We start from the raw sequence: 26,925 nt of genomic DNA, 5'->3' as shown, positions 1-26,925 counted from the left end.
GCCTTTAAAAATATAAGGTCTTGGACTTTGTTGGAAGGTATGTTTCTTCAATTGTCAATGAATTGTCAGGAAAGTTTCCTTTCTTTTTCCATACTATTTATAGCAAATTCTGTATCAATAAATGTAAAAACTATGTACACACACACATACACACACACTTCCCAAAGAGTCAATTGGTAACTTTAGAAACACTGTTTTTAAGGATTCATAAGCTTCCTGCTATTATGTAATACAGCCCATCTCACTTGTTCTTCTACTAATACTTGTTTTATACCCGTCCCTCACTGTAACGTATACTGGGGGACCCAACATAACCAGTATTTATAAAACATTGTGCATTCATTCTGACATGTTTAAACTTCAGTCACCTTCAAGTACTCTCAATCTGATGTGATACAGCTATCTAGATGTTTTTTCCACTACTCAAAACAGTTTTTGAATTTGTCAATTTTGATGTCTTTTAGTACTTCCACTGTTTTTTGGTTTCACCTCTTCCATAGGGGCAAAACTTTTTCCTTGGAGGACTTTTTTCATCCCGAGAAACAAACAAAAAAAGTCACTCTGGATGAGATCAAGTGGATAGGGAGAGTGGTGCATGGGGGTCATGTTGTTTTTGGTCAAAAACTGCTGAACACTTAGCATGATGTGGGCAGGTGACTCATAAATCACCCATCATGAAATGGTCAAATGTGATAAGAGTCTTCAAAAGAAATTCGTTGAAGCCAACACACTTCTCTCAATAATGCCAGCAGGTACACTGATACGGACGGGTTCCTGGAACACTCACCCAGCGGGGTGGCTTGTGCTACAAGGGGCCTGCCTTCCCGAAGATAGTTCTGGTTTTTCTGGGGTCCTTCTTTTGTACATTCCTTGAAATGGAATTCCTTTGCACATTCCTCTAGAAATTAACTTAATGTCATTAAAAAGTATGATGTTTTAATTTCCAAAGACATTTATAAGTCGCTTAATTAAATAAAAAGAAAACAGCAGTCTTTCGTTACCGTCAAGAAATGCATTCAAACCAGTGCTATATTAAATATAAACATTAAGTTCACATTAAATTATTTATTGGACAAATTGAAGATGACATCTGTTTTTATTACAAAGTCCTCCATTATCTTATATCATCAACCCACAGTCACAACACCTGCATTTGAAGAGTGAACAGAAATACAAACATGTCTCTTTCCCCAAAACCAAGAAAAACAGAAAAACAAAATATGATTTTATAAGTAGTTTTAAAGCCAAGAGTTTTATGAATTTCATATTCTTTTGTAAATCAAGAATGACAACATGGCTAAGATTAGTTGATTTTTCTTTCTGGAAATGTAAAATTAAGTTAGCATAAAATTGCTCATAATTCTAACAAATCTGTAATTTCACTGTATTTCAAGGTTGTAAGATATTTCTACCATTACCTTTCAGTTCGCTTAATCAAGTGACAAATATAAGGTTACCATACTACATAATTTTTTTATAAAAGCATATTATCTTAGATTTAAATGATGAAAACAAATTGAATCTGTGTTTTCCTTTCAATATATGCAGTTTATAATTATACAAAGAATTCACATGAAAACCCTTCCCTATATTGTATATCCAGAAAAATGCATGGAATAACATTTTTAAATCAGATACAATATCCAAAATTGTAAATATCCTAAGAAATTAAATCACGTTAATCATTATTAATTTTTGTGCTAGCCACAACATAAGAAAATATGTACACCTAATTAGTATAAAGGGGTATCATTTAAAAGGTTCACATCTTATGCATATACCAAGAAAGCTAATTAAAGAATCTTGTATACTAAAAAAATTATTCTTAGGTCAAAATTTAGTAGTCCAAAAACTGTTCAAAAGGAAGCTAATTGATGGTGACCTGACTTTTTCTAGAGAGTCATTGTTTATTTATATGATGGAATTGACAAGTTACACTTACTCCTCCTTGGAATTTTAAAAGGGTTCAGATAAATTTATTGGATTAAATTCATTTGCAAATTCAAGAGAACTAGTTTGATCAATTATTTAAAGCTATAAAAATATTTTTCACTAAAGAAAAACAGACAATGGACAATACAAATTTTAAAAGTTAAGATATTTTCATAATAATGACTATCTCTATACTTTGGAAAAGTATATAGGGTAATAGTCCCAGAAAGCACAAAAGGGAAAAAACCTACAAAGTTTGTTCAGTGACCAATATCCATGACCAAGTCACTAAGGTAATGAACATTTCGAAGCTATCGAGACTGAGGTTTTCTTGTAGGCTCCATCCATACCCCAATCTCCAGTCATCCACTTCCGTGAAACGTATGTACTCAGCATCCTCAACATACATCGCTGAACTAAAACTTTAACCTAATTTTTCTAAAATAGCTTTAGAAATAGTTTTAACATTTTAACACTAGAGTGAAAGGACTCTTGGGCCATGATTTTAGGAAATAAATTTTAACAGTTCTCTCAAAAGCCTTACATTTTCTAAAAGATGTGCCTTTTATTCTGGATGAAAGACTAAAACAAAACTGCACCCATAGGGTCCTGCATATTAAAACTGGCAGGCCGATCGCAGCCTTGGTCTCAGACAGTTCCTGCTTTCTGCCCTCCCGCCGGTTGTGAAGGTGATCAATCACAGGAGTTCTAACTGCCATCAATCCCCCTTTGCAACCGCAATGGTTCAACTGAACACTTTCCATCTTCAATAACTGACACAGTGTCAACATCTGCTTCCAATAAAGTTGTTAAAGTTGTTTCTTTTTCTCAAGCAAAGTAAATCTGCTGACTGAGAACGTAAATGGTTCTGCTTTTTTTTCCTCCTTTACATGTGGACAGTTTTTTTCCACCATATTTTGCAATTTTTTCCTCCAAGGCAAGTAGAAAAAAAAACTGAATAGCTTCAAAAAAGGTGTTTTTATTCCAGGTGCTAAGAAGCCCAAAATATAACTGAAAAATATAAACTTTGGTGATTTGTTGAACCTGTTGCCCTGATTTTGGAGAAAACAATTCATAGGGTCCTAGATAAATAAAATTTTAAAATATGTAAAAAAACTCAGAGTTGAACCTCCGTACCACTTAACACTTATTTACCTTCATAAATGGCATGCTCAAATATTAGAGATAATTAAGACATTTACATTTTATCTTCAACACCTAGCAGAAGGTAAAAATTATCTTGCATTAATTTGTTACAGAAAAGCATAATCATAGTTCTACTTCTGCAGAAATGGGTATGGAAAGTAAAGAGAGGGGACATTGGTGAGCTCAGATTTAGGATCTATTTACTCAACTGACAGACATTTGTGGTAGCTGTCACTTATTGAACATCTACTATGAGTGGATGCCTGATTATATATATACATATAATTTCCAGCCTTCGCAGCCTGCCAGTATTACTATCCCACTTTATTCATGAGATAAATAAATGAAACCCCACATCACACCTATCAAATCGTGGCTAAGCCAAAATTCAGAGAATGACCTAACGTTCAACCAAATGTTCTTTTCCATTAATTCATTCTACTTGTCTATTCATCGCCATGTCAGATCTCTAACATAAATACTTTCCTTTTCCACCACTTAATGCCACTGCCCCATTGACTCCATTCAGCAAATATTACCTAACGAAGGGACACTCAGTAAGAAATAGAATGCAGTTTCATGAAATACTAGTTTCTGATTGCTCCTTTAAATTACAAATACAACATAAACCAAGTAGTAAATGTTAAAGTCAGACAGAGTCTGTCATATGTTCTACTGGTCTTAGATTAAGAATGGGCAAATGCTACTTGCATCAGGAATAATGAGCTCCTCAATGGCATGTTTTATGTCAGTGTCTAGAATTTGTCTTTTTTTAAGTTTCTTATAAAGTTAAAAAAATAATTCCTCAATTACTTGTCTTCCACTAGTTCTCACTGCAAAATTCAAAGCAATCCTGGACATTTTTGCTTAAAATAATATTGTAAATAATTTTAATAGGAATAAGAAGAAAAAACAGAGCAGGAAGTTAAGAGTGGGGGGCTAACCTTCTTAAGAAGGAACATTGACTTTTAAAAAGTTTAGAAACCTTTTCAAATAAACAGTGAGGGACCAATACCCTTTAGGATTGAACTTGCCACTATTATGCTGTTCTTTAACTCGTGATAGTTTAGGTCAAAGCATAGATTAGACGTCAAATAAATCAGATAATTTTCTAGGGTCTAGCTCAGAGGTCTTTAGAAAGCTTGAATAATTTATTAAATTGTCAAAGTAAGAGTGGTTCCATAGAAAATTGTAGGAAAAAGTGGTAGCCCTCAATAAAGCAGTTTGGAAAACTCAAGTTCAACAGCATCATTCTGATGTGAGGAAACAAGACCCAGAGCATGAAAGCATTTTAAACCTAAAATAAATTCAGCATATCATGCTAAATTACAACTCATCATCTTGCACACCTTCACATGGTAACAGTAATACAATCATATCAAGGGGATGCCAGACAATTATAGACAAGCACTCATTCTTTTTACTTACACTCGGCCCATACCTCAAATATGCAAGGATCTAATCCTTGCTATGCCAACACCACCTAGGTGTGTGCTTACAAATCTTTCCTGTGTACAGCAGAATTTAGGTCTCCAGCTTTTCTTGGGCCTCAGAGCCAAGGAATATTTTATTCTATGGTTGCCAGGAGTAACAAAAAACCTAGTCTCAATTCAGGATGAGGCTATCTCATTGTATGCTCTCTCTCCTTCCATTCAGTTCAATGGAGAATAAGGAAAAGAGCAGAGAGTTCATACTTTTCTTCTTTAATTGGGGAAAATCCAATTGAATTATCCAAATGAGTGAGAATACAACACTGTTCTCAGAGAAACTGCACAGAAAGCTAATAAGTTCCAAGGGAAGAAGAGAAAAATAAATAATCCCTGTTGAGTTAACCCATGGGAACTACCAAATACTTGTCTCTGAAAACTCAGGAGGACACAAGATCAACCAATTTTACAGATTTACTCAACTCTATGCTCCACTGACTTAGGCAAATCACAAACAACTGCAATATGTCAAATTTTAAATCAAAACATAGATTATTTAACCAAGCCAGGCTCTAAAAAGCTACGTTCATGTCATTAAGGAGTGGAAGATACCTTAAACGTGGACTTCACATTGGGAAAAAATGTGCAGCGTGCTAAGGAGAGTCCGATGAAGAAGACACAATGTACGGAGTGATAAGAATACAAGAAGGCCTTGTATAAATTTATAACTCATGAGCTGCACTAGGAAAGAAAACCAGTACATAAAATACTGCCAAAAGAAATCTTCAAAAATTATCTGAGAAATCTTCAAAAATTATCTGAGGGAACTCTGTCTAGTTAAGTAGGGTTATGTTGTTCTTATATCTAAAATGTTCACACACATGATACACACATTTAAGATGAAAAGTGGTATTTCACTAAACATTGCATTTCATATGGGTAAGGACAGGGATGGGGGAAATTTGAAAACTTTTTTTAAACCAAAAAAGATCTTTAAAATGTTAACTTTTTAATACGACCCATCTTTGAAAAGAGATGAAAAAATAATAGACTTTGCATTAAACATCCTTAAAATATTAACTGCTACTTTCATAATCTTCTCCTGGTAGAGTCTTAATGACAACTCCAGCTTCACTTTATTTAGATTCTGAGGGCATATCAACTTGAATCTGGGGTTTTCAATAATAAATTTCAAAAGGCAAATTGTCAATTTACTAATCTAATTTCAGTAATTGTGTATAAATCCAAATTTCATTTTGGCCTAAATTATTTTGTTGTAAAGAAATAATCTAAAATCAGATTTAAACAAAAAAAAAAACCTTGCAAAAACTTATGTTTAAAATATTACATACTCAATTACGTTACTTTTCAATTCATAATATAGGCAACATTATCAGAAATAGTCAAGGAATTAAAGGCTTTGTAATGTGCTAGTACCTTCCTAAATATTATCCCTTCAAACTATCTCCAGAAAAAAAACTACTTAAAATATGACCTTAAAAATTGCCAGGAATTAATAATTAGGAACAAGAAAAATAAGTCACTGGCACTCAAAGGTTAAATGCATTTTTTCCAATAGTTGGGTAGAAAGCCTGGTTCCATTTATCAGACTCAAATGGACTAGAAAGAGAAGTATATACTCTATGCAAACTCTTTCTCTGATTGCAAGTTTATGCAAAACATTTAAAATCAACCTACAAGTACTCTTTGGGAGAAATCAAAAAACTGTAAAGAAATAATTTTCTTCAGTGTGGTCATTTAAAAAGTTCCTTTTCAAACTATACAGATAATTCAAAGCTAAGTAAGCTAGTAAGGAGTTAAATCTTCACTGAGATTTAATGTAATACAATACTATATTGGTTTGGCTATGGTACTACTTTTGTTAAAAGGGATAAACTATTAAACACTTGAGGTAACCTAGAAAGCACAGAGCATATCACAGACATCTTAAAGACAAGGATTTTACACATTTTTGCCAGTGCTTCTCTGAGAGCAAGTTCTTTAAACAGAACTTAACAATTGATACAATACTAAAAAAAAAAATACATCCCTCAAAAATAGCCCATCAATGCTAAATCAAACTTTCTGTATTTCTACAAAAATAGATGCACGTAGAGCTATAAAATTGTATTCCTGAAAGAATGAGCATCTTCATGTGTGGTTCATGTTTTCCTGACAAGGTGGTTGGTTCAAAAAATCAAAATGAAACAAAAATTAAACCATGTATTGATAAAAGCAAAACAAAAAGAGAGAGAGAGAAAGTGAGAGAGTTGCTCAGTTGGCAAAGGCTCAGATGAGGGGAAAAACAAAAACAAAAATGCTTTTCTTCAATGTCCAGGACCCACTTTGCTTTCTCTAGAAAAGGCTCTAAACCAAAGTCAGCTGGCTGACACTTCCTCTTCTCCTTCCATGTCCATTGTGTCCCACTGAGGAAGGGAAAATCCTGGCAGCATATTTTCCCAGTGGGCTCCAATCTGACTTAACTAAAACTGTGTGTTTCAGTACCATGGTGATTCCTTGCTCTTGTCTTGGTGCTGTAGACCTAAAAAAAGTGACATGGAAAACAAAAGCATTAATATATATAACACTCAGAAACGACAGAATCTACAATGCATTGTGTACAGAAACCAAAAAGGAAATCTAGGCAACTGTGAGGTATGACCTAGGGAATACCTGATTTCCAAAGAAATTCTGTACTTGGGCTCAAAATTCTCAAAATGTCAACCAACAGGTGACAAAATCCTAGACTGGAGCAGTGCTATTTGTACACTACAAATTCTTTACTGTGGTTTTTACTTCATTGGAATATTAGTGAATAAAAATAAAATAAAATAAAGCATTTTATTTATAATCTCAAAAGGAGCTGATATTGAAGAAAATGGTGTAACCAATCTTTGGAGAATTTAGGCAACACTTCAGTTAATACATTGCAGAACAAAAATTATACCTTTTGGTCTAAAGTAGTGAAAAAATTCTTATGTTATTTTGAAATGTAGTCCATTATGGGAGTGTTATAAATTGTGATGAACAATTAGATATGGTTAAAAACTGAATCTAGTATTGTCAGCAAAATAGATATAGTTGGTTTGCAGCTAATAGCACAAACCCACATTCTAGTTATAGATTTAATACTTTTATCACATCTTCCCCTAGAAATTATTTAAGATGGCTTACAAAAATCCAAACTTCATAACAAGAAAATATAATTTACAGGTAAATTTGAAATAATAGTGACAAAAGGAAAATATATGAACAAGTATGAATTCCAACTCATAGCTAAATTAATTATGAAGAAGTTTATCGAATTTTGGCTCGAACCTTTGTTTGGCACAAGGAATCAAAGAGAAAATGTGACTCTGACTGGGTCCTCAGAAGTGAACTGATTCATTTCTAATATGAGCAATTTGCATAGGTCCTTCAGTTTACACGCCCTTGAAGGTCACTTTCTTCATTTTCCTTTATTTTTGTCCTGGGGCATAATTGTTTGAAAGAGTAAAGACTCAGAATAATGGTTGCTCTTAATTTGTTTATTTTTGTAGAGATTTTATTTATTTATTTTTAGAGAGATGGTGAGAGAGAGGGAAAGAAACTTCTGTCGGTTGCCTCTCCCACACCCCCAACCGGGGACTGGCCTGCAACCCAACCCTGACTAGGAATCAAACTGGTGACTTTTCCCTTTGCAGGAAGATGCCCAAGTCACTGAGCCACACCAATCAAGGTGCTCTTAATTTGTTTCAAACCAAGCACCAAAACATGAAGGTTAGGCTATTAAATAAGTGATCGAAATGCTGCCTGATTGCTGTTGTGTGGATGCTAGGATCACAGTCTGTCTTCTTGATCCTTGATCTAAAACTGTTGAAATCTAGGCTGGATGTCATAAATAGAACTGTCAAATGAGCCAGTACGGTTTTCAATGGCAATTGTTACTAAAACAGCTGCAGTGACTTAATTTCCTGTCTCCTCAACTTGTCAAAGAATTTTATAAAACAATGGATATTATTACAAAACAGATATGATTAGTTAGTCATTGATGGGAGACATTAAGACAATCTACAAAACAGAATCCACAAAGGGAGAGAACACAAATAGGAGACAAAGAGGCAACTCACAGAGCCACATCACTGTCTTCCTTCTGTAGCTCTTGTATATTAGGAAAAAGCAACATTTCCGAAGAAAGACTAGTCCCATCTTAATTTTTTCTCATGTGTACTAGTATCACGTTTAGATACAGATTTAGCTTCTCTCCTGCCCCCATTTCAAAAGATGAGGATAAGGAGAAAGTGGAGAAAGAGCAGAAGAAAGAAGAAATGAAAGTATTTGGGGTATACTAATTCTCTCTAAACTTGCTTTACGCATTTTCAAATGATTGAGTGGTTAGAATAATTTACAACCTATCATAGTCTCTGTTGGGTGACTTATAATCTAAACCACCTTAACTGACAATCTGCTGACTGCATAAATATTTTTTTCATTATTAAAATGTCTCATCTTCTGTATGACTCAGTATTTCCACACTGGAAGACTCCATCAATCTATAGAATGTCATCACTGCAAGTCATGAATAGTGTTGGAATCACCAAGTGGTTTCAGTGTCTTCCCCCCACCCCTTAAATAAAGGCAATCCCTAGTTTCCTTTGCAAAGACATGCAACTCTCAAAATCATGTTAGCCTTTTTCTGTGGACAAGAATTGAATTATTTAACATAGTCCTAGGTTTTCCAACCAGAATAACATAAGGCATTTTCTCATTATAACTTCATTTTTTGTTGTTGTTTTCTAGTCTTTCTATTACCTTAAAAAATCAGTTCAATTAATCTATGAACTGAAATGCCTTAATTATCTAATGTGGTCTTGTGTTTTAGCTCTTTCCTGGTGAAGACACATTAATAAAACCTTTACTTAATTACTGGGTATTCATACCTGTAAATTTCTGTGGGGGCAACTTTGCCAGCAAAGTCCCCTCCTCCACCATGGATGAAAGTGAAACTACCAAGACATGATCTGCTTGGGGAGGAAAGGTGGCTGACCCCTTAAAGGGGAAGGACCAAGAACCCCTTCCTTAATGGCTTTTATTGGGTTCGTTTGCACAGAATACAGGTAAGCATCAAACAATAGATAGCATTCAAAGAATGATGAGGGCTTATTCTCAGTCAGGGTCAGATAGCTAAAGAGCCATAAAACCTTGAGGAACTAACTTCTTGCTTGGACCTTTATCATTTAAATGAGAGCATTCTAAACAAAGCAATTATCACAGGATTTTACATATTCTTTCTTAAGCCTGATCACAGGGATCCCGCTCTAGCTGGCAAAGGGCTGCACCACCTTCCCCATCACAGGTTTTTAGGCTTAAGTGGATTAGAGGCAGGAAGCGACTCCTCGTAGACTAACCGACCAAGCACTGGGGGCAGGGGACAAACTTTGCCTCCTTAGTGGCTGGCATTCTGGAGGTCACTCACTCAGCCTTAGCCATGGTGGGGCGGGGGGTGGGGGGGGGGCGGCAGTTACAACTCCTGAAACCAGGCAGAGCAGTTCCCAACAAATTTCAAAATAGGCATAAGTAAAGCACGGGAAAATGAACCAAAAGCAACAAACCCTAGTAGTACTAAGCTGCAACATAGAAGCAGGGCTATAATTCTTTTGTCAGTGGATGAGGGTAGATCAGGATATTAAAAAGCTAGAGCAGTATATTTAGTGTTTCCAGTAAGAGTTAAATAGAGCAGAAATCATTAACCCATAAATTTTATGTGGCCTGCATATATCATTAACCCATGATCCTTATGTGATCTACATATACTTAGGATTTCCCTAGATTTTCTTACCAGAACAAAAATCCACTGCTATGATTTTCTTTCTATTCAGGCTTTTTTGCTTTCTCACTTCCCTAACTTAAACCTATATAAAATAAGTTCATAACATATTCTGAAATCTCCCTACTGGCTATCTGAAATCACTCAGATGTATCTTCTTAATATTTGTAACCCAGATTGGCTTTATCATTCAGTCAATGAGACTGTCAGTAGAAAGGAAAATAAACATCATAAAAATTATATTAATGAACATTTCCTTTAGGCTGAACATGCCAGGCACTGTGCTAAGTGATTTATGTAAAGTATATCATTTAATGACACTCACTGTATCCATTTTACAGGTGAAAAATTGAAACTGTGAATAAAAATTGTGAAAAATTATACAACTATCAGGCAATAGAACTAGCATTGAAATTGAAGTGATCTGATGTCAGAGCCCACAGTCTTGATTTTGACATACGTGGCGCCCTCTATCTGAACTATACAGGCTGTGGGCTGCGGCACTAGCCTATTCTTCCCTAACTCCCCAAGTCAAAATTCTTTCATAAAATCAATTCAAGGAAATGTTAATGCATTTTTATAATCCTTTTGCACTGTTTTGAAACACTTCTTATTTAACAGAACTGATATCAGGATTAACAAAATGGCTGTCTTGGTGATTTTTTAAACTATATATCTGCAAAGATTGTCCTAAGACTTAGTAAATGTTCACACAGTAGTTTGTTATACTTCAGATGGAGACTACGTACTTTGATCGTGCAACAGAGTACGTCATATTAACTAAAATGTTTTTTTTATATTCATCCTCCGAAAAAACTTCCCCCGTGTGAACACTGAAGACGTGAGCTGGCCATGGGGCCTGTGAGGCGGTTGTGAGAAATGGACCTGAAAACAAAGACATCACACTGCTGGAAGCCAGCAGGTCGAGAGTCTGGCACTGGGTTAGGAGAAAAACCTACAAGGAAATGTCAGCCCAGACCCAGTTCCTCACTTCATTTCCGTCACCACTACCATCTGACCAAAACAAAAAAATCTAGACCCAGAAAGAGTGCAAAGGAAGTAAGAACATGAAAAAGAAATTAAGGGTAATTAGAAGTAGAAGAGAAATATTGGTCAAGGAAGATTATAATATGATCTCCCTTTAAAATTTGAAGAATCTGCCTGTTTAACAAAGCACTGCAACCCTTTTCCTCATATTCTCCCTGAGATTTTGGGGTGGCAACAGCCTCACAGATTCAACTTTTGCAAATGACTCTAGGAATAGGAAGGAGAGAGAACAACAGGTGTGTGAATCTGGCATGAAAAGCAACAGGGTATCAAGCATGAAAAGCCTGGAGAATCCCCCCTCCTTGCAAGGATCCTAGATTTTTCCAGAGGATCTCTGAGAAGGGTATAAACATTAACTTGGAAACAGTTCTGGTGAACTTGTTAGTATGTTCCATAGCTATGATGTGGATATCCCAGAGAAGAAAAAATGGTCTGGGTATCTTGGAGGATCCCAAACACTAAGAAGCTGAACTCAGGTTAAATAGGGGGAACATGGTACAGAGAATACACAGAGAGGCAGAGAAACAGGAGGGAATATGCTCGGAAACAAAGGCCAGAATAGTATTGAAATGACAAGGCCAGAAATCACACAGCAGCCTCTTATTTGACAACTTTTGTTATGTGACAAACTCTTGGAGTAGAAAGACAATTCCCAGGGAGAAAGAAAGGGAAGATTCTGAGAAGTTTTATCACGGAATGGTAAATTGTTTTAAGCTAAACTCAATAAAGACATTGCTGGGTTAAGGTAAGAATACTCCAGGTTGATGAGGGTAGGTTTTCTGCTGTTGAGTAAAAATTGACTGAGTTGCTGAAAACGCTACACTCTGGCACCTCTGAGTTTTAGAGATTGTTCAACTGTCAGTCACGTCCACTAGAAAATCACGTCCAACTTCTAAGAAAGCATAATCACTCCACAACACCCTTGACTACCGCTCTTAAGTAAGTTGAATGTGTTTCCAATTAATTTTATTGCTGGCGATAAAAAAGGTAATGTGGTAAACATACACTGAAGAACATGCTGTTGATATAAAAAGAAGAAAAATAGAAACATAAAACTAGAAACTGTGGGTAGACTATTTTATAATCTGAAAGTAAAGAAAGTACTTAGACAAATATAGCTTTTAATTTCATAATTAATAAGACTCTAGAAACCCCTTTGTATCATTGTGTTTACTAGATAATGAGCTGGCAGATTATTCCTACATTTAAAAAAATGAATCCCTGCTTCATTTCTGCTTTAGTAAAGACATGTCATATTCATTATAAATATAAATGTATACAACATTGTATTGGATGTTATATCAAAGTATCTGACCCTCACCAATAACTCGACCTCTAACTCTGACACGAGAAATGATCACAAATGAAGTGATGCTAGAGACAGTCACATCATCTTCTCTTACTTTATAAAATTATCACTGGTAATGATCCGACAACTGGGTTTGTTTGTCTGAGCCCTGGGACAATCGATTTAAAGGCTAGTTAAGAATTTCTAAATAAGATCTAGGTGGGGGTAGCACTTTACCACTAACATAGAGGGAAGAATAAGAGTAAGAGCAACCCACTTGAAGAGCTATGAGTTCATTTCAAATGCATATCAAGATAGATCATGTTTAATCACCATGGAGACCCCCTTTAGTCTTTTTGAAAACATCTTTTTAAAAATCACTTCAAAATTTCATAAATTTCTTGTTTAAAAATCAAGTTATGGAATACTTAGAAAGTAAAAGTTCTACACAACATTCTGTCATCAAACAACTTGCTCAGTACTTTTTGGATGTGCACACACACTCGCACTACTATGTATACTGTGCGTACGGCATGCTTGCTTCACCAGCATATTATCTTGGAAACCCATTCCCTACCAGGATTATGTAGATAAACCCTTTGGAAGGGCTGCACAATATCCATCGCACCCCATACCGTAAGTTACGTAATTCCCTACACATCTACATCATTTGAATACACATACATGTACAAATGTGTGCATATGTTACTTGCGTGAATACTGTAGTAGACAAGATAAATCCATGAAAATATGCTTGGTGAACACAAGCATATATATATATATATGCATATTTCATTGTGGATCCTAGATGTTTCAGGAAGTCTGTAACAATAATCACAATTTCTTTATTATTTATTATTATTACAGAATAAAGGTGCCTAATTGTTTCAATTTGTGTTCCTTCCAGCATTACTGAAGCTGAACATTATGTGATTATGGCACTTCTTTCTATTTTATCTTTGGCCAATTTTCTATAACTTCCAAGGAATTAATTTCCTCCTTGATTTCTAAGTGTTTTTGTATATTAGATATATTAACTTTTTTGTATATTACAAATACTTTGTTCCAGTTTGATGAGTACTTAGTACCTCCATACTTAATATTTAAATGGTGAACAAAAATGTTTTTTTAAAGTCGTTCCAAATAAGATGTATTCTTGAACAGAAAAAAGATTAAATTTATTATGACACTTGAATTACAGCTACTCTCTTACCGTTACAACGCTTACACACTAAAACAATAATAAAAGCTCCTAACTCTGACAGTCTAATAATTTATTAGCAAAGGGAGATTTCTCTGCGTATGAAGATGTTTCCTCCAGGCACATTTAGATGGACTTAAACTCTTCATGTAGTCGTACTGTCAGAAACAATGAGGTGAAAACTGTCTGAACTTGTCAAAGTATCTTTAAATTCACATTCAAAAGAGGAGTAGAACCATAAAACCCACCAAACCTGATGTTACTAGTAGACCATAAATTACTAAGTTATTGTAAGAAGCACAGCACCTGCATACCTGAGGCGAACAGCACAGGGGACAAGCAGGGCAGTGCCCAGGTGTTTCCCGCTGCTGCTGTTTTTCCAGACTAGACAGCAAGCCACCTGTAGTCTGTCTGTCCTACAGAACTTTACTCCCTCCACAACCACAACACTCTCGTGCACGTAATCTGCAGCCTGTGCCTTTACCAACATCCATTTCCTCAGACTTGTGCATGCTAAAATGCCCTGCTGGAGGGGAAATTGGCAGGTACTTCAAGAATCAGGATATGGAGTTACAAATCTGAATGTCATTTTAAGATTGACTTTCTAGACTATATAAAATGCAAATCGCAGAGTTAGGTTGTTTTTTGATCATGGTGGCAATTTGCCATGCTCAAAATTTGAATGTCAGTGTGATTGCCTCTTGGGTAAAAGCAGCCTGGGATCAGGAGGTGCCATGCGGAGTGTAGACACTGCTCACCAACTCACTGACCTCAATCTCAAAAAGCAGATACAAAGAAACTTTGAAGAGAGAGACAAAGAATAAAGAAAAAAGGGGAGTGCGGAAGAGTGAAATGGAAAACCCTCTGTAATTTCTTCTACAGATTTTCTCCCAGAACTGGAAAGGAGAAAATCCAAAAAATGCTTGGATCACTTATTGTAACTGAAACCACAAGTTATAGTACTCTCAAGAGATTCTAACTATCCAGACATCTGTTGGAAAACAAATGCAGCCAAACATGCATCTTTAAAGAGGTTTCTAGGTTATGCAGTGACAGCTTTATGATCCAGAAAACAGATAATCCAACCAGAGGAAGAGCTAATCTGGATCCACTGCTATGCACACAAACATAATTAGGGACGCAATACCAGCACAGGAATCACTTCACCTGGGAGTACGAGTGGTTTAAAGACATGAAAAATTTAAAAATTACTTTAGAACTACAGAAATGCAAATCTATTTTATGCCTGCTTGGTTTCAGTAATCAAGCTCTCCATTAAATCAAAGCATATTGTAAAATATTCAGTAAGAATGAGATATGTTGCATATACATCAATTCTACATTGACATCAGTAATTTTTCATGAGCTTGCTCTCTGACCTTGTCCAGAAAAGTCTGCCCAATCCAAGAAAACATCAATAGAATGTCAGTGATTGTGAGGATACTAAGCATCATCTGATACTGTTCAAACAAAGCAGCCATAAAAATAAGTATTATAACACATGCTTGTGGTTGACACAAATTACGAAGTTGAATCTCCAGTATATCAGGGCTGTATGCAAATGAAAGGCAGGGTATTTTGCCTCCCAATGATCTCCTGTAAGACTTTTTCTGGTTATCTTTTTGCCAAGGAATTCAGAACATGTTGACCACAGACAACTGTTTGTGAAATCTTATATTATCGATAAATAGAACAATAAGAGAAGAGTTAGGCAGCCTGAAAGAGAATAAAGAGACTATAAATTCCACAGGGCATATAGAATTTTTGTATCTAATCTTTGCAGCCTGTTGAAAGCTAATGTAAAATTGTCTAGGGACAAGGTCTAAAACAGATTTCTTCTTTTGAGAAGAAGAAATTCTTCTGTTTCTTTCAGATGTACCCTTATATGTAATACAAGAAATAGTAAAAGCATTCCTGAAAAAATAATTTAGTGATACAAAAGTCACTGACCCCTAAAACAGGCCTTTTAATGCTTTGAATGATTTCCCATTTGGAGTCATGCTAGAATTAACCAGGAGTTTTTCTTTGTTTGTTTGATTTTTAACCTTTATAACTGCTCTCTCAGGTGAGCATAATAAGTTCCTCTTGGGAAGACGTGACAGTTTGAAAAAGTCCCAGTCTCAAACACAGCTAACAGATAACAACTCCTTTAAGAAGCAATCAAGGCATTGCCTAATTTCCTTGCAATTAAAAAAAAAGTCAGAGAGCTATTTATAAAAACTTGTTTACAAAATTAATACTCAAATAGAGAATGAGTCCATTTTTAGTTCACAGTTTAAAAAATTAGCAAGTATTAATAGAGTTTGGGTGAATATTTATGTACTTAGTCTAACTTCCTTGGTATGCACATAACATTTCAGTTGGACCTTCACTAGTAACAAGAACAAACATCTTGGCAAGGCATAAGCTCAAGGGAGAGGTTTTAGGACCCTCTCATTCCACGCCGGGCAGTGTTTGCTCTAGATAGAGAAAATCATGTTTAAAATGTCTTGAAGCTGTACATCCTGACAACTCCTCAAATCCTTATATTATGCTTTATCCCACCTCTGCCCAACCAAGAAAAAGCACCCGGTTGTCAATGTATGGCCAATACCAGCAAACACCACTACTAGGAAATTCAACTCCAACAAACATCACAGCTATTCTTCAAGGACAGATACAAACTAAGTTACACACAATCAGGAAGTAGCAGAGGCATTTAAAGCAAGCATCTCCAAATGATGCCACCATGACCTACAGTGTGAGTTTCCTTTTCTGTGTGAAATGCACCGTATTTATCAAGAATAACGAGAGCTTTAGTCCTGCATCATGTGTCACCATCTAGAAAACACAAGTTCATGGAATCTCCCAGCTGTGTCGAAGTTGGGCATATCATTCTCATTCTGCCTCTAAGGAAGAGGTTGTGAGACTTATTCAACATCATACAGCCAAGTGGCAGTATGGGTCCCACATCTACTTTTTTGTCCCTCTGCTTGGCCCATTCACATCTCTGGACATACATTTCTGCACCTCGGTAAAGTTCTCTATGTTGGCTATTATTGCCATGAGTCCCTAAGTGGTTTGAGGGTGAGACTAAATTATTAACAAAATTAACTCTCTTCCCTCCCTTTCCCCCACTTATTTCTGTTTCACACACATACACATGCATATACATACATACATATAAACACACATAAAAACATACATATATGAGGTCTGTTCGGGAAATGTCCAACCATTGTTTCTACAATGAGAAGGGTTTGGACATCCATTTAGCCTGGCAGCCAAGGAGAGTGGACTGGAATGTGCACGCATGAAGAGTGATGACTTCATACTACTAGTCAGTGGGGGCAGCAGATGACACTGACTGAGCATGTGCACTGTGTAGCCATCACATTCAGAATGACTGAATTAGTACAGCAAATAATCTGCATCAGATTTTGTGTAAAGCTTGAACATTCCTCCACAGAAACTTTTTGGATGATTCAGAAAGCCATAGCTATGGACAGCTGGTGATTAGCAGCTTCATCATAACAACCCACTCATGCATCACATCTTGTGCAGTTTATTGGTGAAACATGAAATCGCTCAGGTGCCTCAGCCCCCCTATAGCCTACATTTGGGGCCCTGTTAATTCTGACTGTTCCCAAAACTAAAATTACCTTTGAAAGGGAAGAGATCTCAGGCCATAGATAAGATTCAGGAAAATACAACAGGGCAGCTGACGGTGACTGGGAGAACGGTGTAAGGTCCCAAAGTGCCTCCTTTGAAGGGGACTGAGGCATCGTTGTCCTATGCACAGTGTTTCTTGTATCTTGTATCTTCTTCAGGAACTGTCTCTATGTTTCATATTGCATGGTTGGATACTTTCCGGACAGACCTTGTACATGACTTTTTGTTCTAAATCCTTCTCTCCTCTTTAAACTCACATCAGTAACCCCAATGTCTATAGTCCTAAAGGGAAACACATGTTGACAAACTAGTTTTCTTTGCTTTTATTAAATTGTAGGTCCGTGTACACACACCACACAGACACACAGACATAAAGAATACCTTGTCATCCATTTTGGACAAGACGTGCCTGCGTGTGCTTCTGCATGTTTTATTTTTTAGTTAGCAATCCCACAAAGAACATAATTCGCTAATAGATCTCCTTCTTCATGGCAGTCGCTTGATTCCAGCCTCTTGCTACTGTGGACATTGTCACAATAAACAATGTTGTGCACACATCTTCATATGCAGCTGCGCATATTTATGTGGCACAAACTCTCAGGGCCAACGTTTATGAGTATTTTAAATTGCAGTGCATTCCTGGTTTGCTTACTTAAAAACCTTATCATTTATTTTTTTCTATCAGCAGTGTATGAGAAATAGCATTTTCCCTAAAGGAAGATGCATTTTACAGGGACTCAAACTGATACACGTACGTACGCATGTAACTATTTATGTTATTAAACAAAGACATCCTAAAACATGAGAACTCCTCTCTGAAAGCTTCTGCAGTTGTCCTGTTAGGTAGGAAGAAGATCTGTGAGAGAAAATCCCATGCTTTGGGCATTGTGACATATGGCACCACTCTGTGGACGAAGGCCCAAAAGAGAGCCTGGATAAGATCCGCAGGGCTCCGGGACAGCCGTGGAATTTCATTAAGGTCCTGCAGAATCCAGCCACGGATACTCAACACTGACAGCAGTGCTCTGGAATGCATCTCTCTCTCTGATTCACCATCCAGGTCCTTTTCATGCAGATCTCACTCTGGCTGGGATCTCCTGGCCTTTCACATGCATCTCAAAGATGGTTCCCATTACCCTTCTGATCACGAAATTGTCATTCTGAACATGTGCCCTGTACAGCAAATGCCATTCAAGAGTGCATAAATATTTTAACACATCTTTGGTGATTATTTTCTCTCAGTAAAAAACAGATTTATGACATTAAGGCAATGAAAAAGTTTTGCAGAAAGTGTGAAAATATTGCTTGTTAATTACTAGAGTCTTTACTGCTACTGAATCATAAGCTTTTTAAAAGTCCAGAGAAAGTATTAGTTCATAAACCTTCTGCCTAGTATTTTTTAATCAGCAACTACTGCCTCGTGACATTTTAACTATCAAAATTCAGATAATGCCCTCCAGGTAAGTATCCAGAAATCCATAAACCTTTACTGAACAATAAAACTGCCATGGAGGACGGTGTCCCAGGGCTGGCTTCTATCCAATGGCGTTTAATGCATCTCCCTGCTGAAATCAGATGATTAGAACTAAGCTCATCTATCTTACAGCACCACTACAGAAAATGTCCTCACTTCTTCATTTATAAATATCACTACTAATGTCAAGATTACGTTCAATGAACCCCAGAACCTTCAGAATTGCGGCAACAAATACATATGCTCAATGGTGAGGTGGTGTGGAAGGGAGGGAAACTTTGTACTTGGCCACCTTCAACACGCCACTTTGATGTCTTCTCTTCTCCAGGGTGAAAAATACTTTAGTACTTTATATTCTATATAAACTGTATTATCCTGTTAATCATTACCGTGACTCTCCAATGATTTCTCTCCAAATTTACCACAACTCTCTCTTCCTCTCTCTCTCATCTTAAAGTCTGGAATGGGAGTGTTATGATATGAAGTAAATATTCAAATACATTAGGTTGGTAACCCTTGGTTTCCCTTAGTCTCTCTCTCTCTCTCTTTCTTTTTTTTTTTTTTGCCAATGTATATGATCAGAGAGGGAAATAGCTTCCAAGAGGTTATTAGATCTAAAGCTCCAGGATTTTAATTCCCTTACTACCCTCCACGACATTCAAAACTAGTGACATTTCAAAAGGGGGTGTTAAACTAGTTCGGCATGGTTATTCTGAGAACTTAAAAACAATCACAATATTTTTTGCCCAGGCTTGTCAGCATCAGATCCCCTACCAGAAGGTATGGGTCTTGAGCTGTGATCTAGTGAGATGGTGAACTTAGCGGCTGGATGGAAAAGCAAGTTGTAACTTGATGTCCAACCCGCCTTCCTGGAAGGAAACTTTCTCTGCATTTGCTGCTCTAGTGCATAGCTAATTTCTCCCTGCTTTTTTATTTCTCATATTTGATAAAACAAAGTGATATATGTTTCTATGTACAAAGAGCAATGTAAAGCATCTGTATAGTACTGAGCAAAATTGATCACAATATCTTAAATATTGAGATAGTTTAATTCATCTGTTTTAAAGTGAACACTATATAACAATTTAGGGAAATAATAATTATGACTTAAGGTTCATTCAAATATAATTTTATGATTTGTAAGTGATGGCCTTTTAACAAAACATTTAGATTAAAGGATTCAGAATAAGCCACAATTTTTAAATGTATTTTACCGGCCTTATATCACAAAGAATTCAGAAAACCATGCAAGGCAACTAGGCCTTTATGCTGTTAGCAGACACCCAGTGTCTAACGAAAGGCACCGATAAGAAGGCCACGTGTGCTCCAAACCTGTCCGCTGCTGTCTAGTGCTTCCTGGCTATTGTCAAACTTCAGTCCTCAAAAACTTTTCCAGTTTCTTATCAGAAAAAGTCTATTCACAGGTTTATCAAGCACATTGATATGAAAGCTTCTTCAGAAATAATTCAATTTATGGCTCAACACCTGAGAGAATACTAGAAACATAGCTTCCTGTACTTACTGAAATTTTCATGGCCTGCATTTAGTAATTTGTAGATCCAGTAGCTATTGTAGGTTTGTTTTTCTCTGTCTAGAAAGAATAAATGTCCCATTCTTTGATACATAATCTTGATTTTACTCCATAGCTGAAATTATGGTTGTTAGTGAGAAATGAACCAGACATCTGGCTCTAATAACTTCGTGGGGCAGAATCATTCAGTCACCAAATCTACTATTTCTGTGAATGTATAGCCAACGTTTACATGATAAATATTTTGAAAAGTCGGAGGTACATCATCATCATGTTAATTCCCCTTTACCTCCATATTTCCTGAACCTGGGTCATTATACAGAATGTTATTTGGGGGGGCGGGGCTAATTTTAGCCTACTTAAATGTATGTTCACAAAAAGAATATGTGTATCTCAACTCCTGTTTATGTGCGTTTTATATTGAAGAATTGTGACATTCCTCAAAATAAAAAAAAATTATAACAAAATTGTAGCTAAAATAACATGAGGGATCCTAAGAAAAATAAATCTGTGGACCCAGAGATGAAAACAATCTCAAGCCATGAGCAGCTTGTGTTTACAAAGAAGTCGTCGTACCACAAAGCATGACTGCTTTTCCTTTTGCTAAATTGAAATTATCCTGCCTTAAGGATGAAGTCGAAGTTATCAACAAAGCAACTTTTTATTTCAGTAAAAAAAAACCTTCATTAACAAATCTTTACTTGAAAAAATTAATTCAAACTGACTGGGAGATGGAATATTTCAAGTCTTATTTTAGGTAAATTATTGGCAAGAACAGGGAATAAGAATGTCAGCATGTCAGTAAAATAATTATGGCCAATGAAAGATGAATAGTAGGTCAGAATGCACTTAACGTCATCACAAAAAAAATCTGAGCATGATAGGAAGAGACATATTCTCGCGTTCACACACACATATCTAATATACATGTTAGACACTATACTTGTGTATTCCAATCATGAGTCTGTCCACCTTTAGGTCTCTTGTGCAAGGGTCTCCCTGACACACAGAGGGCCCTGGTACAACACTCTGAGCCGACTGAAGTTAGCACTCCATATCCTGGACCCCCTCTTTCTTCATCACACCCTTCTAGGTATTTGGCCCTACCTACCCTTTTTAACCTACCTTCCTACAGTAGCTTAATTTAAGGTGAAAGTCCCTGATAAAAGTTGAAAACTCTGGCTTTTGTTATGGGGAAAAAACAAGCTAAATAGCATTTCCCAAAGACCATTCCATGCGAAATCAGTAAGTATGTTAAAAACAAAATGTGCACATGAACACATCATGGTAAAAATATCTCCTATTAAAATTTAATATATTTCTTTAGTAAAGAGTGGATAATAACCTTTTCCATACTAAAGTGAACTGTGACCTCAAAGAGAGGTATGTAGTAGGCAAGGTTAACTAGTTAATTTCAGCATGGACCGTTTTTTTTTTCTTTTTAATTAAGCTCTAATTTTCACATGCTGAACCTACTGTTCTCAGGAAACCCAGCTTTAAGATTTTTGAAAGGAATGGGAAAAGCCTATTGTGGGATTTGGGATAGCAGCGTTTTGGTAAAGATGGAGATTTTCATGACGAGGGCAGATGCAGATGCCCTGCAATCCAATCAACAGAAATGTAATATCCATTCAAAAAAGGGAGGAATACATGAAAGCAAATCAGGCCGGACCCAAAACAGAGCCAGGACATGGGTGAGGCAAGTGAGGCACCCTGGGTGCCAAGTTTAAGGAGGCATGAAGAGGCAGGACTCTGGAAATGAGTATTTCTTCAGATTTTATGCCTGAACCACCACACTTCTTTCCCCAGCTTGGGACCTTCGGAAAAGATAGCCCATTTCACTTAATTGTCATGGAATAATTTTACCTGCAGAACCTCAGAACTCTATTGCTACATATTGTGCAATATTTTTAAATTAATGACAGATATAATAAGTGTCCTTTAAAAATATCAAGAAATATGGAAATATATAAAATAAAAGTGACGTTCTCTCAAACCCACAATTCTACCATTAGGTATGTACTTAAGAGAATTGAAAATGAAACTTGTACATGAGGGTTCATTGTAGTACTATTATTATTACCCAAAACCAGAAACAAACCAATTAATTATTAAACAAAATGTGGCATGTACATTCATACAATGGCATAGTATCCACTCTAAAAGAAGTAAAGTTCTGACACATACTACATGGATGAATCTTAAAAGCATAGGCTAAGTGAAAGAAGGAAGATGCAAAAGACTACATATTGTACAACTATTTACATGAACTGTCCAAAGAAAGAAAATGCATACAGAGAGAAAGCAGATAAATGGTTGCCAGGGCATATGGGGTGGAGGGAGGGAAACTGGGAGTGACTCCTGAGAGATACAGCATCTGTTGTTGAGGTGACAGATATGTTCTGGGATGGGAGTGTGTGGATATTTATACAACATTGTGAACATACTAAAATACACTGGATTGTACATTTTAAAATGATGTAGATTATGACATAAGATATATATCTCAATAACAATAATTTAAAAGCTAAAAGGGATAAGGGTCTGTCCACCGTTCGTTTTTGTAGCTAGCATTTGTAGATTGCATTTATAGAATGTCTATTAAGAGCAGGGTACATTTCTAATTGTTTCACTTTTTAAACTCATTTAATCCTCAAAACAACCCTGAGGCATCTTTTAAAGGTAAGTTGAGGCATCCAGGAGGTTATGTACTTTGCCCAAATCCTGTAGCTAGTCAGTGACAGAGGTGAGCTTCTAAAATCAGTCTTTCTTTACAGCTTGATGCCCACTAATTACTAATGATGGTAATAATGGAAACTGGGGGTACGTACTTCTAGATAATTTTCATGGAGGAAGTTCAGGTGCACATGTGTGTGTGCTCGTACAGGTAGATAAAAAAATTACATACATGGGACTAGATAGGGGTCAGAAAACTGCAGGCCATAGGCCACACCGGGCCCCTTGTCTGCTTATAGATACAGCCCATGAGCTGTAATAATTATATTTATTATATTTATAATTATATTTATAAATTATAATTATATTTTTAAATGATGGAGAAATTGAATAAAAAAGTAGCATTCCATGACACATGAAAAGTATGCAGAATCCAAATTTCAGTGTCCATCAATAAAATTTTATTGAGACACAGCCATCCTCATTTATTTAAGTTTGCACTGTGGCTGCTTCTTCTACACTACAAAAGCAAAGCTGGGTCGTGATGACAGAAAGTAGGACCCTGCAAAGTATTAAACATCTCTATCAGGGCCTTTACAGAAAATTTTTTGACAAAAAAATTGTCAAAATTTTTATCACACATGATACTCTAAAATTTTCTTTGGTCAGATTTCCTACAGATGGCTGCAAAATAAAAATGCACCTAAAATTATTAAACCTTTCCCCAACTGATGAAAATGGCATATCCTTTATCCAATTGCTCTTAAAATGGTTGCATCAGATTATCTCCTAATGGAATGTACCTGAATTTTAGAACGTTTTATGCCTGTCTCACCTGAATGCAGACTCTTCTTTCTGCTGCTCAGTAGCCACTCGTTATTGATGCTGAGCCCTGAGCTGAGCTGCTGATTTGGGCTGCATGGTCAGGTCAAGGTTGCACAGATTGAGTAGAGGAACCCATTTCTCATTCATCTCAACTATCCTACCTACCTAGCTCTTGCCTGTTACACAAAAACTCCCGTCATTTAATAAGTAGATAAGTGGAAGAGAAGTTGCTACTCTTTTTTGTCCCACTATAGTGGATATTGCGATGGGCCACTGTTCCCTCTCTACTGTGTTGACACACTCATTTCCCTCCTGTTGGCAGCTCATGACTTTCAGTCATTTCTCTCTTCGGGAATTGCCCTCATCTGTGTAAAGCCACCCTGCTTATTGTAGTGAACACTTTTCATAGGCTAATCTATCCAGTAACCAGTCAATCCAGGAATCCATCTTGACTTAAGGCAGGATAATTATAAAGAGCCATCTGAGTTCCAGAACACCCCGTAGAATCAACTAAGGCTTGGCTAAACTTAATCACAGTGAAACATCTCCTACCCAGTTCTTCTCACATCCCAAAGTTGTTATCCCGAGAACATCACCCTGTGAATTGTATTTAATCAGATCTGCATCTTAGAGTCTATTTCTTCAGCAAACTGACCTAAAACCCTCCTCTCTAACTCTTCTCCAAGAAGAGAGATGTGGTATTTGATATGATGCCTGAGTAGGAAAATGAGCTCCCACGGCTCAGCCCCTTCCTCTCTCTTTCTAGGCCAGCCCCATACAGAGGAGTGCACACTCTACCTGCTACTGCCGACTGCATGGTAAGCACCCCAGGGTCATACTTCAGATTATGCTTCTCAGATTTCTTTTCACAGTAATGGTGCTCCAGATTGTATGACCAAGAAGATGTCTATAGGAATATTCTCTGAACTCTAAAATTTTCCCTAGACATGGATCTCCCAGTATCTAAATTTAGCGCAAGATACTACAAAGTTGAGTTGTAACAGGAAGCCTAATCTAGGATCTCCAATTTAAACTGATCAATGATTATACTGGCAATTTGATCTTTATTTCATGGATCCCCTTGCCTTTGTTATCTTATTTGGGTCAAAACTATGGGACAAGGATGAATTATGAACATTCTCCTGAAGCCACACTAACGAAGAGTAGTATTGTATATGTCCAACAGGGAAATCTTCATTTGTCATTATTAACCATTAATAGTCTAACGGTCTAAACAAATAGTAGTCTAGTATGCATACATATATGAGGAGATGCTGCCATGGGAACTCCTTGGAGAGGAATTGGATATTCACAATTTAGGAAATTTTCAAACTGAAAAACTAATGTTTTCCTATTTGTAAATGAATCAAAGAAGACCTAATTCAGAATTAGTTTAAGAATTAGGAGCGGTAATATGTATAAAGTACCTCTGACAATATCTTATATAGTGGGTACTCAACAATGTTAATTCATAACTCAAGGAGAACAAAACTACTCTCTTCTCTACTTTCAAAAGGTAGGAGGATGACTTTCATTCCCCCCCAAATTATTTAAAGTTAAAATTCTGAACAATGAGTTAGTGAATCAGGCTTACACCAAAGTTGACAACTACAAATGAACAGAGAATTAGAAACAGAGAGCAACAAGCAATCGCATCCATTTTCCATCTTTATGTTATGCACATAGGGAATATTTTGGATTTAATGTTTTTGTCCTCTTAAAATTTATAGGTTAAATCCTAATGCCCAATGTGATACTATTAGGAGGTGGAGCCTTTGGTAGGTAATTAGGTCCTGAGGGTAGAACCCTCATGAATGGAATTAATGCCTTTATAAGAGATGCCAGAGAGCTTCCTTGTCCCTTATGCCATGTAGGGAAGCACTGAGAAGACAGTGTCTAGGAACCAGAAAATACATCCTCACCAGACACTGAGAGTGCCAGAACCTTGATCTTGGACTTACCACCTTCCATACCTGTGAAAATTAAATGTGGTTTAAGCCACCCAGTGTACAGTATTCTGTTATAGCAGCCCAATGTGCCTAAGAAAGGAGAGAACATCCCCTTTGCTAATAAGGACATTGTTACCTCTGGCCACATAGGTACCATGGGAGGGAGATAGGAAAGAGCCTCCAGAAATTGGCTACCCATGATGGCAGCTACCAAATTCGGTCTCTAGTGAGATCTGGCCCCAGGTATCCAACAACTCAAGAGTTGCCATCCTTCTGCTAGTATATGGCTAAGAAAGAATGGAAGCCTGTGGTGGTTTTCCCCATTACATGCTCTTCTCCTAGAGAGAGAACCAAGTCCCCCGATAGTTTGTTTAGAAAAGAAGTTTGAACCCAGAGACCCAAGAAGAAGCTGAAATGGGTGAGGCCAGGCAATGACCACAGTTGGAAAGCTCAGTGCACACTCAGTAACCAGAGTAAGGCTGTTCCACTCATGTCAGAATGAATGCCACTCGATGCTGGGCATTTATTACTCCAAGGCATTCTCTGCTGTGAACCAGCACTCACTTTAAAGATCCTGCACACTACAGTAAAAACAAAAAAGGACGAGTTTCTTTAAGCTTCTGGAGAGAAAGTTCTAATATGTCACAAAGTTTTCCAAGGAGAAGAACCTGGAGGTGATGGTGGGTGACTTTGGAACGTAGACTCTGAGGATGTAACCATTGCCCAGAATGGTCTTGTTAGGCAAAACTATTAATACTATCAATATGACTAGTCTGCTCCAAAAACCAAGTACAAACGTTTAACACCATGACGTTCAAAACTAGTGAATTCCAGAGAGGAGCTAAATGCTCTGTGAATAAATATTTCCCTTATCATTTTTTTATAAATCTGTTGAATATAAACTTTATAGTAGTTTTATAAAGTCAGAGAGAGGGAGAGGGAGCAGAGAAAAGAGGAGGAAAAGGGATGGAG

At 36.7% G+C, this 26,925-nt stretch overlaps 1 protein-coding gene across 3 annotated transcripts in view; it reads right to left on the bottom strand.

Moving 5' to 3' along the window:
- Positions 1 to 1,045: 1,045 nt before the first annotated feature.
- The window catches only part of VGLL3 (vestigial like family member 3), a 49,104-nt gene continuing 23,224 nt past the window's right edge, over positions 1,046 to 26,925 (bottom strand). For all 3 annotated transcript variants that reach the window (XM_037059018.1, XM_037059017.1, XM_037059020.1), the window contains exon 4: positions 1,046 to 7,047. In XM_037059018.1, the coding sequence (XP_036914913.1) occupies positions 7,004 to 7,047 (44 nt within the window). In that variant the 3' untranslated portion in view covers positions 1,046 to 7,003. The remainder of the gene's footprint in view (positions 7,048 to 26,925) is intronic.

The sequence above is a fragment of the Sturnira hondurensis genome, unplaced genomic scaffold (genome assembly GCF_014824575.4).
Source record: "Sturnira hondurensis isolate 20B ecotype Veracruz unplaced genomic scaffold, ASM1482457v3 Scaffold0010428, whole genome shotgun sequence".
In the NCBI taxonomy this organism is placed as follows: Eukaryota; Metazoa; Chordata; class Mammalia; order Chiroptera; family Phyllostomidae; genus Sturnira; species Sturnira hondurensis.
Note: the sequence above shows the minus strand (reverse complement) of the source record. Positions and strands in the feature narration are given on the sequence as shown.